At 40.7% G+C, this 17,980-nt stretch overlaps 2 protein-coding genes across 3 annotated transcripts in view; one reads left to right on the forward strand and one right to left on the reverse strand.

Annotated features, from left to right (window-relative positions):
• LOC148664987 (zona pellucida sperm-binding protein 3-like) overlaps nucleotides 1-17,980 on the reverse strand; it is a 246,998-nt gene that overhangs the window by 104,294 nt on the left and 124,724 nt on the right. The window lies entirely within an intron of this gene.
• Nucleotides 3,728-8,481, forward strand: LOC148665005 (uncharacterized). Of its 2 annotated transcripts, none has more exons than XM_088631571.1 (7): nucleotides 3,728-4,024; nucleotides 5,036-5,103; nucleotides 5,430-5,516; nucleotides 5,756-5,818; nucleotides 6,427-6,543; nucleotides 7,447-7,815; nucleotides 8,261-8,481. In XM_088631571.1, the coding sequence occupies exons 2-7, from the start codon at nucleotides 5,062-5,064 to the stop codon at nucleotides 8,444-8,446; spliced, it is 864 nt and encodes a 287-aa protein (XP_088487697.1). In that variant the 5' UTR covers nucleotides 3,728-4,024; nucleotides 5,036-5,061; the 3' UTR covers nucleotides 8,447-8,481. The 2 variants fall into 2 exon arrangements, with proteins under 2 accessions (XP_088487697.1, XP_088487698.1); XM_088631572.1 differs by having other exon boundaries at nucleotides 3,730-4,024; nucleotides 6,427-6,519.

Genomic DNA, 17,980 nt, shown 5'->3' on the forward strand with positions numbered 1-17,980 from the left:
TAAATGCAAACAATGGTATCCGTTTGCCTTTTCACACCATAGCTAGTTTTATAATCGAAAGAGTAGCTAAACTGAAACGATAATTACATGTGAAAGCATGGTATAAATTGAATGGTATAAAACTTAATGTATTTCTTGAATTTTAAAATAAGGAGTGATTCAATTGTGTTTGCACTTGTGCTGTAATAAGAAATAATGTTGAGATATTTTATGAGTGAAAATACTTACATTAACAAATTGTACATTATTTCCCATTCCAGGTGTTACAGTAAATGCTCTGTAACCTGTTCTCTTCTGTTTTAAAGAAGAAATATTCTGTCTAGAAAGCTGCTAATAGTAATAAAAATAATGTTATAATTACTGGTATACATTTAGTTCATATATATAGTTGCTAATTATATATATATAATTATAAAAATATAATTAGTATTATCGGCAATAGCTACAAAATACTGTAAAAAGAACAAAGGGCTAGAACACAATAAAGAAATGCTGAATTTTTATTTTGTATATAACACATACAGTTAAATGAAATACATTTGTGAATATAAAATGTATAGTTCCATGTTGTGAAATATTTTGATATCTTTCTATCAAGTTAAATTTGTATTATCTTTAAGTAGTGCAGATGGAATTTAACACCTGAGTTCTTGCAGAGCTGCAACACACAAGTCATTTCACAGACAGTTTACTGAAACTGTACACATTCAAATATATTGAATCATTGTATGCCTTAATTTAAACCTAGAACTCTACACATAGATAAACTTCTGCATTAACTGTATTAGTATCCGTAATTGAAAGAATAGCGAGTAGAACATCAGAATTTCCTAAAATTAGCAATATTCTATTATTATTTTAAGCTCTTCTGATTCTTTTTGTATTTGTTTTGTGTCTCTAAAATGCCTTTTAGAAAATAGTCACACTCAGAAAATCAAAATGGAAATAAACAAAGTATGTCTTTTAACATATATAAAAGCAACATCTGTCTTATCTACTGTCACTGTTTCATATAATGTGGACTTTCACCCTGATTCTCTGTTTAATTTTACTTCAAATATTTAAGAGGCTTTACCCAAAAGCACACAGACAGTAATACATCAAATGTATCCTAAAAAAATGGAACACCAACCACCTATGACACAACCTCTGGAGCTTATCATCCTGACTGCCTGTCAGAAACAGAATCAGTGCCTCCTTCTGACCAAGCTCAGAGGTCAAATAATAGTGGAACACTTCCTAGCAGGAGAGAAGATGGACAGGCAGCTCTCCTTTGTCATCAGGACAGAGCGCAGCTGAGACCCCTGTCTTCACCCCTGAGCCCACAGGGCAACTGAGCTGCTGCTCTGCACCCCAGACCCCCAGTAACAACACAGCCCCCCGCCCTGCCAGTCACACAGCACTGCCTTTTCAGACTGACAGCAGGAACCTCTCACACAGGCGGGACGGCCAATCACACAGGGCCCTTTCAGTCTTCTCCATATATATCAGAAACACATCACTGTTTCCTCTCCCTGAAGACACTCCCAGCAGCGCGGAGGAGAGGAGAGACAGGAGCAGCTCTGTGTCTCACTGGAGGAAACACAGATACAGATACAGACAGCAGGGCTGCAGGTGCTGCAGGGGCAGGAAGAGATCAGATATTAAACTAAGAAAAAATTGTAGACAAGTATTATATTTTTAAATCAGTATCAAGATAATTAATTATGCATATACGGTCCTGTAATTCCTGCTGTCTGTATCAGGAAGTGTCTAGTGACTGGTGTCCAGAATGTGGTCCTTTGTGCTTTGCTGTCTGTGTCAGGCAGTGTCCAGTGACTGGTGTCCTGAATATAGTCCTGTGTGCCTTGCTGTCTGTGTCAGGCAGTGTCCAATGACTGGTGTCCTGCAGTGACTCACAGAGTTGTTGTGTCTCCAGACAGTAATGTCTTCTGGTCCTCTTCAAGGGCAGTGTGAGGAGAGCCTGTGCTCAAGGTGGCAGTGAGGTCATTCAGGTCAGCACAGGAATATGGAGACAAGGTGGACTGAATAAGAACTGGCCGTCCTGTGACTGTGATCAATAATTTAAATGAAAAAGAAAGAAAAGCCCAGCAGTGATTGTCCCTTATGTACTGAGCCTGTTGGACAGCAGCTCTTCCAGTTGACTCCCTCAGACCCTGAGTCTGTCTCTGTACAGCTACAATCCAAACAGATGTTCCAGCCCCTCCAGTTGTGACCCCAGTGTCTCTTTGTGTGGAGCCGACTGCATGACTGAGACTCTCTAACAGCACAGTGGAGCTGAACTGATACTGATGGACTGATACACCCCCAGTCTGAACAGTGTGAAGGCACAGCCCACATCCTCTTCCTTATTATGATAGGTAGTAGGAGCAGCAGTAGGAGCAGCAGTAAAATATTAGTGGTAGCAGTAGTATCAGTGGCAGCAGCAGTTGTGGTAGCAGTAGTACCAGAATGGAGGCTGACTCTCAGAGCTCCAGTGTCAGTGTGAGGAGAAGCTCTCAGACCTGACTGCTGCCAGAGCCTCTGAGCCTGAGTGGCCATGAGCCCTGAGCTCCTCAGCAGCTGAGAAAAGCCTCCTGTCTCCTGAGGTCACAGTGTGGTTGAACACCTGCGCTGTCTTCCTGCTCCTTCTCTTCTCTCTCCTCTTTCCTGTCTCTCTCGCTGTGTGTGCTCTTATCTGTCCATCTCTCTCTCCTCTTCTCTCACTCTGACAGTCTGTGCAGAGTATCTGAAGGGGTTGTAACATTGATCGGCAAAGGAAAAGACTTCTCAGAGGCAGAATAATAAAAAAATCTTTATCTCCTCTCAGTCAGATTCACAGCTCAGACTCACACACAGAGCTCTGGGTCCTTCAGTACTTTACCCAAACTCCTCCCTCCTGAACACACAGAAGCTCATCTCCATTCTTCTCTTTATCCTGACAATCCAGAACCAGAGGACATTGAGACAATCAGTGCTGCTACATGAACAATATCAGACAGAATAGCCTGGACTCAAGTCACATCTCCCCCTTTTCTCCTTCCTCACAGCCTCTTAGAGACAGAGCAGAGCTCCTGGTTCTCCTCTCCATGAACAGGGCTCAGGGGTCACTGATCTGGCAGCTGTGAGCTCTGTTCCAGGTCAGAAGCAAGAAGCTTCTATTAACCCTTTCCAGGCCCTCCAGCCCTTCAGTATTACTGCCCTGATTCATTGTCTTTACTGTAAGTCAGCCTCCATCCCTCTGTCAGAAGTGTTTTACTGAAAATTGAGCAATATGTGATTATCTCTTTTTATTATTTTTACTGATTTAATGAACAGCAGTATTGCTACTCTTATAAGTGTAATATGATTATTAGCAGCAGCAGACCGATGGTCTTGTCTATGATAGTGACCAGTTGACCAGTCTGTAGCTCTGAGCAGTGGGACTCAGATCACACAGAAGACCTGTCTGTGTGTTATTCCACACCAGCCCTGGGATTCAGCGTCTCCCACACGTCTCTCACGGAGTCTTATAAATATACAGTTAAACAGAGTCTGGTAACAATTATACAGTTAATTAAATCACCAAACTGAGTGGAAATAAAGCCAGGATATGATGATCTTCAACCTTAAAAGCGCTTATTACAGGGACTTGTGCCCTTTCTCTTCTGCTCTACCGGAGTATGCTTTACAACGCATTAGTCTGTGAAGTAAACTATTTTTTTTGTTTAATAAATTGTATTCCTCTGTTTGTCGGTCTCCTTTTCCAGCTGTTATGAATCGCCTCTCTTCACAGCCTGGTGTTTTTTCTTTTGGAGATGTTACAGTATATCTGTAAGAAAAGCCCCCCGGGCTCCGGACAGGAGTCTCCTCCAGCGGAGACGCGCTCTGCTCTGTCAGAAAGAGCGCTGTGACGTCACAGACACCAGCCAGAGCGCCGGGATCAGAGAGCGAGACCGCGGGAGGAGCGCTGAGAGCACGGAGGAGAGATATTGATAACTTATGTATCGACAACCACTTAATTCAACTAAAAAACCTTAGAATCATCAATTAACTTCACCGATTGGTGAGTACTGATTCTTTTTTTTCTTTAAATTCTTTAAATATCTAGAAAAGAGTCAATACAGCCTGTATCGATCAAATACCATAGTGCGTTTAGTGTTCATAATGTTCAATCCCAAATTAAAGAATGATTATTCAAATGATTGTTTAGAAATCGTATTCTAGAGCTTGAAAATTATATTCCAAGTTGATAAATTTGTGTAGATAACAGTTTAAATGCATTTTTCCACTGTTTACAAATTATAAGTATGGTAACCACGGCGACACGTGCCACTTCACTGTGCCCAGCTAGGTGTCTCGCCTTCGTCACAAAGAGTGGTTTGACGTCACGGACTAATACTAATGCGAGTGTATTCATATTTAATATTAGTGAGAGTACAATCGGTAGCTTTAATATTAATGCTAGTGTTCATGTCAGTATTAATGGTGATTGCGCTTCTGATAGTTTTGATGCCAGTATTCATGTTAATATTAGTTATAATTATAGAGTTACTGTTAGAGTATTTACACTAGTAGTCATGTTAGTTTTAGTGATAGCATTATTGTTATTATTAGTATTAGTAGTGTAGTAGTAGTTTGTGTCAGTGATAATGATAGTGTAATTCTAAATGATAGTGTTACTGTTTTAATGTTAGTGGCATTTGTGTTGGTGTTAGTTATACTGTATTTGTAGTTATGAGTGTGTGTGTTTTTGTCTGTGTGTGTGTGTGTTGGTGTGTGTCTATAAGTATTTGTAGTCTATGTGTGTGTCTGTGAATGTGTGCGAGTATGTGTGTGAGTGTCTGATTGTGTGTATAAATGTATGTCGTGTCTGTGAGTGTGTGTTGTGTCTGTGTGTGTGTCTGTGAATGTGTGTCTGTGAGTGTGTGTAGTGTATGTGTGTGTGTGTAATGTCTGTGTGTGAATATGTGTGGGTGGGTGTCTGTCAGTGTGTTATAATGTGTGTGATTGTGTGGGTGTATATCTGTGGGCTTGGGCTCCACTCGTGTGTCTGACAGAAGTGACCCATCAACAGGTGTTGAGGTCCAGAGTCGCCTGAGAATGGAACCATTTTCTAGATTCCAGACCAATGTCCAGAGAGCTGTGAGTGCTCTGTTTTTATCACTATTACTAGTAATGACAGCAGTAGTAGTATTAATATCAGAATTAGTATTAGAATTTGTAGTCATGGTCATAGTAGTAGCAGCAGAAGTAACAACAGTGGTAGTTGGATTATCCAAGCACTTACTCCAGGAACTACAGTATTACACATTTATACTCTATTTTCCAGGTATGTTTTGTAAAGTGCTGTGATGTTCTGGATTAAAAGGCAAAATATAAGACAAAAATTGATTGATTGATTGATTGATTGACTATGAGAGTGAAGTCTGGTCGAACTTGTTTGTCTAACTGAACTGTCCTGTCCACAGATGTCAACAGAGGTGAACAGAGAAGATGTCCAAACTCACCAGAGACTGGAGACAAGTTTGAGAGTCAGGCCCCAGACCCAGAGAGCTGTGAGTCCACTGCTGGTCTTCTTCATATTGTGTTTCTTCCTCTTCTTCCTCCTCCTGAAATTAAAGCTCATCGCAGTAGCAGGGCTCTGTTGTCTTCTCTTGAGGAGGAGAAAGACTCTACCTGACAGTGTGTGCATCTGCGTGTGTGTTAGTGTGTGGGAGTGTGTGTCTGTGGGTGTGTGTGCTTGTGAGTCTAGTCCAGCCCGTGTCTGTAACAGAACTGTGTCTGACATCCCCAGATCAGGAAGGAGGTAACAGGAGACTCAGCCAACACAGGAGCCAAACCCAAGACCCCAAGAAAAGCAAGTCTGCATTATTATTATTATTATTATTATTATTTTTAGTAGTAGTAGTAGTAGTAGTGGTGAGAGGGTGAGTGTGTGTGAGGTTGTGTGTGAGAGAGGGTGAGCATGTCTCAAACTCCATTCCTAGAGGGTCTGGTGAATCATCTGGTTTCCTGCCCAGAGGTTTTGGTTACAAAGTTGATCTAATTTTTTAATTAAACAAAAAATATTCTAATACTGTACCTTTATCCAGACCTTAAATATCCAACTGTGCCTTGAATATTTTGAGTCTTCAACAGTGAGAGACATCAAAATATATTATTAAACACATTATTTCCACATCTTCTTATGAAAATAATTAGATTAATTGTTTAATTGGCTAGGTTTGGAAAGAAAACCTGGAGATGCACCTGGCTCTCCAGGGATTGTGATTGGGCTTGAGACCCCTGGTCTAGCAGAACTGGCCCCTCAATAGGGATGTTGGGGATCATGAAGCTGGATAGCTGAGGGCTGGACACTGCGTCTGGATCGAGGATGACAGGCCACTGTCATGTAGGGTCATCTTGGCCCATGATGATGATGAGTGTTTGTCTGACTGGCTGGTAACTCTGTTTTCTCCTCCCCAGCACCGCCTGGAGAAACTCACTCAAGTTGAGAGAGGAATGGCTGAGCAGAGAGAAGGGTGTCACACCGAGACCTGGGGCAGATCCCACAGGAACGTGAGTATTGGCTTCAACAACATGGTTGGATAGCTTGTTCCACACACCCACCTCCCTCTACATACAGTAGTGCCTCCTGTCCTGACTGTAGGGTCTCATCCAGCTCTCTTTTAAGATAAGCCACCCTATCGGCTTCAACAACATGGCTAGACAGCTTGTTCCACACACCCACCCTCCTCTATGTAAAGAATACTGTATTAATACTGTTAGACTAAGAATAAACCTGTACTGAGACACAAACTTGGTTGGCTTCTGCTGGTGAGACTAAAGCAGTCAACTTGCTGACGGGTCTTGACAGAGGTGGATGTGACCCTGAAAGGCCGGAGAGGGGCAACCGATACTGAGGCACTGAGCAAAGATTCTTCCAGTGTAAGACAACCAATGTGTTCTGCTCAGGATGATGATGGTGATGCAGATGGTAGTGTAGATAATGAAGGTGGTTATTATGATGATGTTGATGGAAAGGTGTTGATGATGATGATGGTGGACATGATGATTGTCATGATGAAGAAGGATATGGTGATGAAGATGGTGGAGATCATTTATTAGAAATGTGATGAAGATGATGGTGACGAAGATAGTGGAGATTATAATGGTGGAGGTGTTGATGATGGTGACACAGTCATGCCTGTGTGTGGCTGTGTGTGAAAGGGAAGGTGGGGTTGGATCAGGTCTGCCGCTGTCATCTGATAAGACTGTCAGAGGAAGAGGGAGCAGACTCCCCCTGCGTCTCACCCCGGGCAGCCGAGAGCTGCAAGTCTGTGAGCCTGATATGTCTGTGACATCTGTCGAAAGTTTGGTTTCAGCTGCAATGTTGGTGACTGTGATTGCTGGGAGACCAGGGGCAGGGCTTGGTCCTCCTAGAGAAGACCCTCTCAGTTTTCTCTCTGTCCTCCTCATGCCCTCTCTGTGCCCCTGTCCCCTCAGGCCAGCCAGCCAATCACCAGGCAGGAGACCGAGACCCAGCTGTGGAACTACCCTAAGGGCCCGGAGAGGGATCTGCAGAAGGACAGGGCATGGACCTCCTCCTTGGCAGCCCACATACCCCATTGCTCGCCCCCTCACACACCCCCTCACCCACCCCCTGGTACACCCGCTCACCCGGGCCTGACCCCAGCGGCCCTGTGGCGGCTCAGGGAGGGCCTGCAGGTCGAGCTGAAGGGGCTGCTCCAGGAGGAGGAGATACGGGTGCGGACCTGGGCTCAGAACATGATATCATCTATCCAGCTGGACTGCCTGGCGCTGTACAATGAGCTCCTGCCTGACTTTGAATCAGAGGGTGCATACGCGGGATTGGTAAGTCCCTTAAACCCCTCCCCCTTGCTTGAATCACACTGAGGTATGCAGGGGCTGGGGCGACTCACCTCTCCAAGACACCTGCGTCATCCCACTCCCATTTCACCTCAACATGGTTCTGAGAAAATCTCCTGTCCCCAAGGGGAGAGAGACAGGAGCCGGGCTGGGCCTCCAGCCCTCTGTTTATTCAAGATTATTGCCTCAGGAGGTGGGTGAGGTGGAAGACACACTGTCTACAGATCACCACTAGGGACAGCGTAAAGCAGGGGGTGAGACTCTTGATCATGGATAAGGATAACAGTGGGATGACTCCCCCTCTCTTGACTCACTGCCTACTGATGATGTTATGTCACTCCAGCTCCTCCTCATGGTGGTGTCTGCAGTCAGGCAATTTGGAGAATCGTTGAGGGATGATGATGAATATTCACCTTTCTTGTTCTCCCAGGGCACAGGAATCATGAAGCAGGACAACTATGAGGAGGTGAAAGAGGCGCTGAAATCCTACTTCGAAAATACAATGGCCAGGTGTGACTTATCTGAGGTGGACAAGTGCTTCCGCCAGGCTGCAGCTGAGCTTGACCTTATTCTGCAGAAGTACCTGGGAGATGTTGTGGCCGAGGTCTGTGAATAGCAGGTTTATTTTGATAAAAGACATTTCTCATCCCCTTCTATTGTTGGTGTCTATTTCATGTAAAGGATTTGACTTGAAAATGAAATGTTTAATCGACTCACAGGGAGTCTTCTTTAAGATGTATATCGGATAGCTCTCCACTGTCACTTTACTGGACTTTTGAAGTAACCAATCTACAATGAAAATATATACTGCACATCTTAAGGAACATGAAGAGAAATCCGTGTGCTGATTGTCACCAAAAATGTTACAAATTAACCGCCAAACTGTTTAACATGTCCAGCCACCTCTTCCTATTTTGCAGTGATTATAATTCTTTCAGTTTCTTCTCTTGTATTTTCCTTACTGTTTCACTGTCCCCTTCCCCCATGTGGAGATGGATCCACAGACGAAACCCTGTTTCACCATTTGTTTGTTCAAAGTCTTTGGACTGACTTGCGACTTGCGAAGCCCCAGTGGCACAATCAGTCAGCGTGCACAGCAGAGTCATGGCGATGTTGTGTGTTCACGCCTCACCTGGAGCAATGGCACCTACAGATCCAGCCATTCAAAATGTGTGGAGTACATGGCGGTAAAACGCGGTGGGCATGGCGAATCATACCACATTTGAAATGAAATATGATAATAGTATCTGGAAGCACCTTGTAAAATCACCAGGTGGAGCTAATAAAGCTTAACATCTCATATACAGCATTAGAGCTGTCACCAGAAAATGCCTGGTTTCGAATCCCAGTCACTGCTGACAGTCTTTTAACAATTAAGAATTTAAATTGCATACTCTTTAGATTTTTAATAATTTGAAACTGTGTATTACAGAATGTCAATCATTAAACATTAAAAAGTAGGTATATTTTATAAAAGAAAGATTGCTCTTGTAGACAAAAGTACACAACCTTCCACCTTCATCATAAATATTTTAATTATGCATAAATATTTTATGCATCAAAGTCTTTAACTTGGTAACTAACATGGGTTCTGGTTTTAACATGCTTGTTCTAACATTATTAAGCTTATTTTCTGTAATTCATAAAAAGTTATAACGTTTTATCCTTTTCTAAGAATACGTAGTAAAAACACCACTTGCTGTTATTGTAAAAAAATACATGTTGTAGTGATTCAACATCACTTGATAGTTATATTAATATGGGATCGTGTAACTAAGCAGCTAAAGTATCACAAGTGGACGTTTTGGAAACATTTTGACATTCGTTTCTTTTAAAAAAAAACGTCTATTGTCGTTGTAGTGGTAATGAGCACTGTAATTGTCACGAAAGCTTTCTTTCCGGACCCTATGCGGACGACACAATCCGGGGTTGAGTGAGGAAACACAGGGAAAAAGTCATGCAGGATACGGGAATAAAAACAGGGGGGCGTGTCCATGGAGTGCTGGCGGTCGGGGAAGGTGTAGCGAGGCAAACAATCTGGGGACGAGTCCAAAGAGAAGTACAAAAACAAGCCAAAAGTCCATGGCCAGGAGATCCATCCAAGACAGGAGATTAGAAACCAGAACCGGGTTGGGACCGGCAAGGGGAACAGGAACAGAAACTTAAAACCATGACAGAGCCAGACACATCCAGGACCCGGGCTCGCATGATACAGGAACCAATGCAGAGCCCAGATTGGCGTCTGCGTCTGGCTTATAAGGGGGAACAGAAAAGGGGCTGGAACAAGGGACAGGTGTGGGGAATAAGGCAAACAAGGAAGGGCTGGAGTGCCCTTAAGAGGAGGGGTTTGCGATCATGACAGTAATGTACCTAGGTGCACCTAGGCACGATCAGAGCTGAATGCATAAAGAAAGTCCTTTATTATTATAGTCTACTACTACTACTATAGTCCACTAAAGCTTATTGTGAACATGATGTGTCTTTTTCAGGTTTACACCTGAATTGAGAAAATCTATATTTTGTCTTCATCCAAATGTCATCAGCCAGTAATCAGCCAACAATTTAACTTGGAATTAAAACCAAAGATTAACTGTAATATATAGTACATCACCTGGGATTGAACCCAGTCTGTCACGTCATTCAACAGGAAACCAGCTGGCTGGGCTAAAGGAGATCTCAGCCCAAGTGCCTGATTTGCTCTGGGATGTTGTGTCTGGCAAAATTGGCTCCTGCGTGTGTATTTGGATTGATTACTATACGTAATGGTTTTATGTTTAAGCATTTCTTAATGGAAATCTTTAAGTTAATCAAGGGAGGGTGGAATGGTTATTTTGTTTTACAATTGCCAGTAATTGGAGAACAGCCTATCAACCAGATGGCCAAACGATTTATTTTTTTTAATTAAATAAAAAATAAGATACAATAACGTGTCCCTGCCTAACATCGCATGACTTTAAAATCTGTAAAAAACTGGTTCAGTTAAAAACCACTTTTTATGCGCAAAAAATGGGTGATTTTTCATCTTCGTGATCAGCTTTGAACCTTTGTGTTAGCTGTAAGATTTTTACTTTTTAATTAAATGTTTAAAATACTCGAATTTCATAAACGTAACACACGTTTCATACTGAAAAAAAATCACATTCTCTTCTCTTCCTGTTATGTAGGACACATCAGCTGGTCTTTTTTTCCCAGTCAGAGGCTGTGAAAATACTGCGCCCCATCAAAGACGGGGGGAGAAGCAGCACAGCCTGAGCTTTCGCAGTGCAAATGGCACCAATCGCGTCTGCATTTATTATTTAGTTTTTAAAATTAAACAATGTAAATCATTATCTTTGTCTTCTAAGTTCCTTAATTAACTTTAAGCATAGCTTTCTCACCATTTAGATTTATTTTTCATACCATCGTTAAACAAAGCAAGAGACTATTGTACTTCCTAATGGCATCACACATGGAAAGATTAGATTGTAATCTGTTGTCATAACAATCAGAAATAAAATAATATGTGATATTTGTGTAGATTAAATGTTTCTAAAATATTTTTAAATTAAAAATGATTAAAATGTATAATCTTTCCATGTGTAATGTCATTAGAAAGTACAATAAGTCCCTGTTTTGTTTAAAGATCATTTAAAAAATAAAACGAACTGGTGAGAAAGCTATGTTTAATAGTAAAATATTTCAAGTTAAAATAAATTATTTACACTCTATTATTAAGTTTTAAAGGCAGGCGCACTCAGAGCCAAAAACACTGCGCTGCAGAATGGTGTCCTTACGGCGCCCTCCTTTTCTCTGACTGAGCTCAGTGGGTGCACCGTTTTCTCAATCTCCTGCTAATTCATTTCACACCACGGGAAAACAGGAGATTGTGATTGTTCTGTATCTGTAAGAAATTTGTGTTGCGTTTACAATATTAAAGTCTTTAAAATGTTTAATTTAAAAGTTTTAAAAATGTACAGCTTGCACAAAGATTCTAAGCTGATCACACAAAAGAAAAATGTTTTTTTAACTAAACCAGTTTTTATGGGTTTTAAAACCATGCAATGTCTATTTGAGACACACACTTTATTGTTTCCTATTTTTGATTTTCTTTAAAATTAAAAGAATCGGTTGCCCATCGTGCCACACAATATTATGTTACATTTTTATGTTTTTGAGAGACTTCAGCATGCTTCAAGTGATGCATAAAAAATATACCATAATGTCTTCTCACGTTATCACTTGCACCTGGGATCCGCTTTATTCAAACTAGGATTTCTAAAACTGCAAGCAGGTACTAGATATTGTTTAAAATAAAGCTGTGAAATTTTTCACAAATCACAATCTTTAAAACTGTAGGTTGCAGGCTCTGTCATTTGTTCACAAAATTATCGACATCTGAAACATTGTGTCTCTTAAACAGGTATATTAATAAGCGAAGCTTATGAAAACCGAAGAAAAAAATGACTCTGAAAAAGATACTTGAAATTATTATTATTAAATTAATACTGTTAATAATGACCAGACACATTATTATAGTTTCAATGGTATTTTTAATTTGTTATTCTCGATTCTAATTACAATATATACAACTTCATTTTAAGGCTTGAGGCGTCTGTTTAACTGCCCAACTGAATAAAAGTGTTTTGAATCAAATCGGTTGAACAGTTGACAGTATTCCCGTTTGATAATTCACGTTTTTATTTCATTATTAATATAAATTAACATTGAATATGTTATGATAAATATATATAAATATATATATATAAAAACATGTTAATATAGTGTACATAATACTTACTATTTTTTTTTTTTCAGTATTTGTTAGAAGAAAAACTTGTGCCGTAAGCAGGTATTGAACTTGGATTGTCAAGGGCTCCTCGAAAACACAGCTGAGACGAACAGTTTTAAAATGTTTTGAAAGTAATCATGCGCGATTGAGTCAAATTAAAAATAAACCATGTTTACAAAGAATGTGGAGTACAGTAAATTAATATCATTATTAATTTCTTTAGATAAGCAATTCCATCTTATATTTCCTATTTAGCGGATTCTAAAAAGTATGAGGTTTTTTACTGCGATAACGAGCACAAGTATTCATAGAAAAGGTTAATCACTTAACTCAGTTAACTTTAAATGTGTTGTGATATTTAGAAATACCATCAAATTCAATATATTTTCAATAATATTTACTATTTTAGTTTTTCAAAGAAATGTTTATCTGTTTAAAGAAAACTCATGGCAAGAGCTGGGTTCAATCCTCCAACTTACAGCATACAAGTCAGATGCCTAAGCCATTATACCAACACACTGCTTGACAGTTCAAGTTATAACTGAACAGGGCAGGCCAAAAGTTTCCAAGTAATCGCGGGTGAATGAGTCAAATTGATGCAGATGTTTACAAAGAAAGTCTACTACTGTAATATTTTGAGCTATATGAATAAAATAATATTGTTATCAATTTATTTAGATACACGGTTCCATATTATATTCCCTATTAATCAAATTATAAAACGTATGTGGTTTTTTACTGTGATATCGAGCCCAATTAAATATGAATAAATATTAATGAAGTTAATACTTATACTTTTACTTAGTATATACTTTTATATACATTTTATGAAGTTCTGTCTATAAACTTAATACAGTCAGAAGTACGTAAAACCTTTTCCAAAATAACCACAGTATGTAACCGAATGAAAGACTGATGCTTAAAATGTTTATGAAGAAAGTGGAATACTGGTGTGTATTTTTTATTTAAATTACCAAAACCAGACATATACATTTTACATAATATGTTTATGTTCCTAAATTAATATTATTTATGACCTTCAGACGCGTTATACTCCTCTTCTTTTAATGCTCAGCTACTAAAATTTTCCTTTAGTTGTAAAATGTCCATATTAATATTCAATATTAAGCGGATTTAAACATGCACAGTAAAGAGATCAAATGAAGCAATCGTTTCACTAACAACCAATTCATCATGAGTGCTGCCTGTCAGTCATTTTGGCCAGCCAATCACTTACTGCGGTACAACTCGGTGAACTGTAGAAAATTTCCACAGTACGGGGTCGTACTGTGCATTTTCAATGGCTGTATCTGTATACAGTATAGAAAAAAGGTGAGTGTGAATCTGGTATGTTATCGTCCAACTGTAAAAGGAGACAGGAAACCCTGTTATACTGTAGTTCAGAGTCATTTGTTTTCTCCGGTTTTCATAACCTTCGCTTATTAAAATGACTGTTTTTGAGACCACTATTTTTCAGATGTCAATAACTAAATCACACGCGTTTAAGAGATCGCGATTTGTGAAAAGTGTCGCAGCTTTTATTTAAACAATATCCAGTACCTGGCTGCATATTTAGAAAACTTAGTTTGAATAAAGTGAGTTCATAACGTGAGAACACATGATGTTACATTTTTATGCATTAGTTGAAGCCTTCTGAAGTCTCTCAAAAAACATAAAAATATAACATGATTGTAAATGTAACCTCTATGACTAAAGTGCGAAGAGGAATGGCTTAAGCTATAAGCCGAACAGAGCCGAAAAGGTCTGGTGCCGTTTTCTCTGCTTTAAAGGTACCGTCCTCGCAGAAGAATTTTCACGCCGAACGTTTGCCCACCAGCACGCAGACAAACCGAATAACAATACAGGATGTATTTTGCAAGAATAGCAATTACAGACGTTTAAAAACCGTACGTGCAAGATCACAGTAATCCACTGATATAATAAAACTAACACTCTATGGGCACCACACCGCGACTTCACAGGGGCAGCGTCACGTAGCTAAATCATGGCTGGATACAATTTTATCTTCCCTCCTGAAACCGAAAATCCAGACATATAAACAAAATCCAGACATATCAACATTACTAAATTTACTAAAATTATCCATCTCAGTAATCTCACTGTGCGCCCCGGTGTTCAGGCAATTTTCACACCCCATTATAATAAAAAACAAGAGCAAGGTGACTTTCTGCTCACGTAAATAAAAAATAAAGCTACATAACAGACAGATGTTTAATTCTTCAAACAAAATTATCTGTTTGTCAAAATCAGCTACTTTGCAATCAGTACACGACTTCTCTAAAGGTACCTTTTGTCTCTCGTGCACAAAGGTTTATTTTTTGATCATTCCGAAAGTTGGACGACACGCCCCCCGCGGGTCTCGCCTCCCGCTGTTCCACACACGCCAATCACAGGAAGTCAGATACACAGATATACTGAAACGTGTGTCCTCTGGCTCATGTTGATTCTGAAGTCCGCTGGACTGACTTTGTCAGTGTTTTTGAGGATTTAGGATATTTCGAACCGTGATCCCTCATAGTTTTCTATCTCCGCAGTTTTCACAGTTCAAGACTAAAGAGAATCTGGACCATTAGATTCGTGGGGCGATGTGCATACTAAATAATTCATGACACGCAAAGCAACAGCTGGAAATCAAGTGTTGTCGGTAGTTTTCACTGCAGTCCGGCTCTGGGCTGAATTTAAGATTTTTACCAGGTGTTAATGCGATTCCTTTCAAATAAATGTGCTTGTTTCACATATCTAAATGCAAAGAAAACAAGATTACCCCATCTTAAAACTCTTAAAGAGCTGCAGGGTTATTGTTTACACTATAATCAAGATTGTCCTGTAAAGACTGTAAAAAGACAGAGTTTGGGCACAGCAACACCTAGTGGTCCAGAGCTGCAGCACCACAAGAGCCCAGTCTCACGTTCCATGTGACGCTTTTACTGCAATAAAAACTATGAATCACAAATTAAAAATATACAAGCAACTTTAATTTCAATTTTTTTTTTACCTACAGTACAATATTAAACTACATTAACAAAGAAAAAAAAATCATGTTACTTATTTCATCCATCCATTTGCAGTCTGCTTTATCCAGTCCAGGGCTGTGGGTGCAGCCAAGCCTGTTTCAGCAAGAAAGGGCCCCAGGCAGGGCACCCCATGGCAGGACGCCAGTCCAGCTCAAGACAGATGGACACACAGGCCCAGGCCAGGCTCTGGCAGCAGCAACACTGAACACTATGCCACTGCGCTCCCCTGAACTCGGTTTAATAGTATGGAAATTAAGATAAAGCTCAATCATTTTACAGATTTTGTTTGACTACCTAAAAAACTGTAGCTTCTTACTACACTTTAACAAAAAGCCCCCAGCAGTGATCAGCGCATCAATACTGTACATGGCCACAATATTTGACGTGATTGGTCAGGGACAAATTTAATCTCTAATTCTGCATTTTAAAGAGTTTAAGTCGTGTCCACATCATATTCTCCAGTGACTCACAAAACAGATGTAGAGTCGTGGGCCAAATCTGTATTATAATCTAAAATTCAGTATAATCTTGATGATATAAAAGTTTATTTACAAAAGTCATTAAAAAACTTCTTCAGCGTCTCTTCTGCATTTCTGAACCTCATGATAGCCAGTTAAAAGACTGAAATAAACTACAGATCAGTAATTACTGCAGACCAGGAGTTTGAATGCTTGGAGCTTTATTGAGTTTTTAAGGAGTGATCCTTCACAGCAGGCAGAACAGAGCCAAGAGTCTCACCAGGGAGAGAGGTCAGAAGATACACTGAAAGAAGAAAACACAGAATCTCCATGTAATAAACACCAACAACAGGACAGGAGATACAGTGAGAGGAAGAGAGGAGATAAAGATAGATAGATAAAGAGTTTATTGATCCCAAAGGGAAACTGATGTGTTACAGCAGTCCAGCCCAAGACAGGCAAAAACAGACATCAGAATAGACAAAAAATTAAAATACGTACAGTAATACAACATACATATAAAATAAATATATAGGTATATGCATAGGTATATACAGATTGAGTGTCCAAAAAGTACAATGGAGCAACATGCTATCCATAGACGAGCATATGAAGGGCTAACAGTCTAAGCCTAGGACAGTGTTATACATCCTGACAGCCACCGGGAGGAAAGACCTGCGGAAACGTTCCCTTGAACACTGTAGCTGGAGCAGTCTGTTGCTAAAGGTGATCCGCTGCCCAATAACAGTCCCATGAAGTGGCTGAGAGGTGCTGTTCATGATGGCTGTGAGCTTGGTCAGCATTCACCTCTCAGCCACCATCTCCAGGGGGTCAAGACTCAGCCCCAACACAGAGCCAGCCTTCTTGGTGAGTTTATTGAGCCTATTTGCATCTCTAGTCATGATGCTGCTGCCCCAGCACACAACAGCGTAGAAGAAGGTTGCTTAAGAGGAAGGTTACGAGTAGATAACCAAACAAACTGACCACGTCGAAGTCTGGGTGGGATACAACGGCGCCGATCAGTCACCTTCTTCTGCTGAGCTGAGGTGCGAAGAAGGGTGGCTTTGGCCTTCCTCCAGAAGGTCTTCAGGTTAGAGATGTAGTCCTGAACCGAAGGTACCTCTGTGTTGGGATGGGAGTCAGGGATAAGAGGAGGCTGATAACCTAAAGCACACTTAAAGGGAGACATGCCAGTAGATGTGGTATACAAAGAATTGTGTGCATACTCTGCCCATGGGAGCAAGGACACCCAATTATCATGGGTAGAGGAGATATAAGTCCGTAAATAGGTTAGCAGTTCCTGATTCATTCGTTGGCCTGAGGGTGATAAGCTGAGGTAAGTGAGACTGAGGTGCCCAGTGACTTACAGAAGGCCCTCCAAAATCGGGAGACAAACTGAGGGCCCCTATCAGAAACAATATCCTTAGGGATGCCATGCAGTCGGAAGATATGTTGTACAAACAATTCTGCTAGTTCTCGAGCAGTAGGTAAGGATGGTAGTGGAATAAAATGGGTAGATTTGGAAAAACGGTCTACCACCACCATAATAGTCGTGTGTCCATGGCTGGGTGGAAGGTCAGTAATAAAATCTACTGAGAGGTGGGTCCAAGGACGGTCCGGGATGGGTAAGGGTTGAAGAAGGCCCGCTGCCCTCATCCGGGAAGACTTCATTTGGGAGCAGATAGAGCAGGCCTGGACATATTCCTTGACATCCTTGGCCATAGTTGGCCACCAGAAGTCTCTGGAGATGAAATCCAAGGTACAGTGGAATCCAGGGTGTCCGGCGAAGCGGGAGTCGTGTCCCCATTGTAAAACTGCCGATCTGACGGAATTAGAGACAAATAACTTGTCCTGAGGGCACTGAGGAGGTACCGTCTGCCCTACCAAGG

The sequence above is a fragment of the Lepisosteus platostomus genome, chromosome 5 (genome assembly GCF_059453375.1).
Source record: "Lepisosteus platostomus isolate fLepPlt1 chromosome 5, fLepPlt1.hap1, whole genome shotgun sequence".
In the NCBI taxonomy this organism is placed as follows: domain Eukaryota; kingdom Metazoa; phylum Chordata; class Actinopteri; order Semionotiformes; family Lepisosteidae; genus Lepisosteus; species Lepisosteus platostomus.

What these genes read in the sequence shown, in the direction of transcription:
- LOC148665005 (XM_088631571.1), top strand. Translation starts at nt 5,062, where the DNA reads ATGGAACCATTTTCTAGATTCCAGACCAATGTCCAGAGAGCT. An exon ending in AGACCAATGTCCAGAGAGCT is followed by an intron (nt 5,104 to 5,429) that starts GTGAGTGCTCTG and finishes TCCTGTCCACAG; the next exon opens with ATGTCAACAGAGGTGAACAG. An exon ending in AGGGTGCATACGCGGGATTG is followed by an intron (nt 7,816 to 8,260) that starts GTAAGTCCCTTA and finishes TTGTTCTCCCAG; the next exon opens with GGCACAGGAATCATGAAGCA.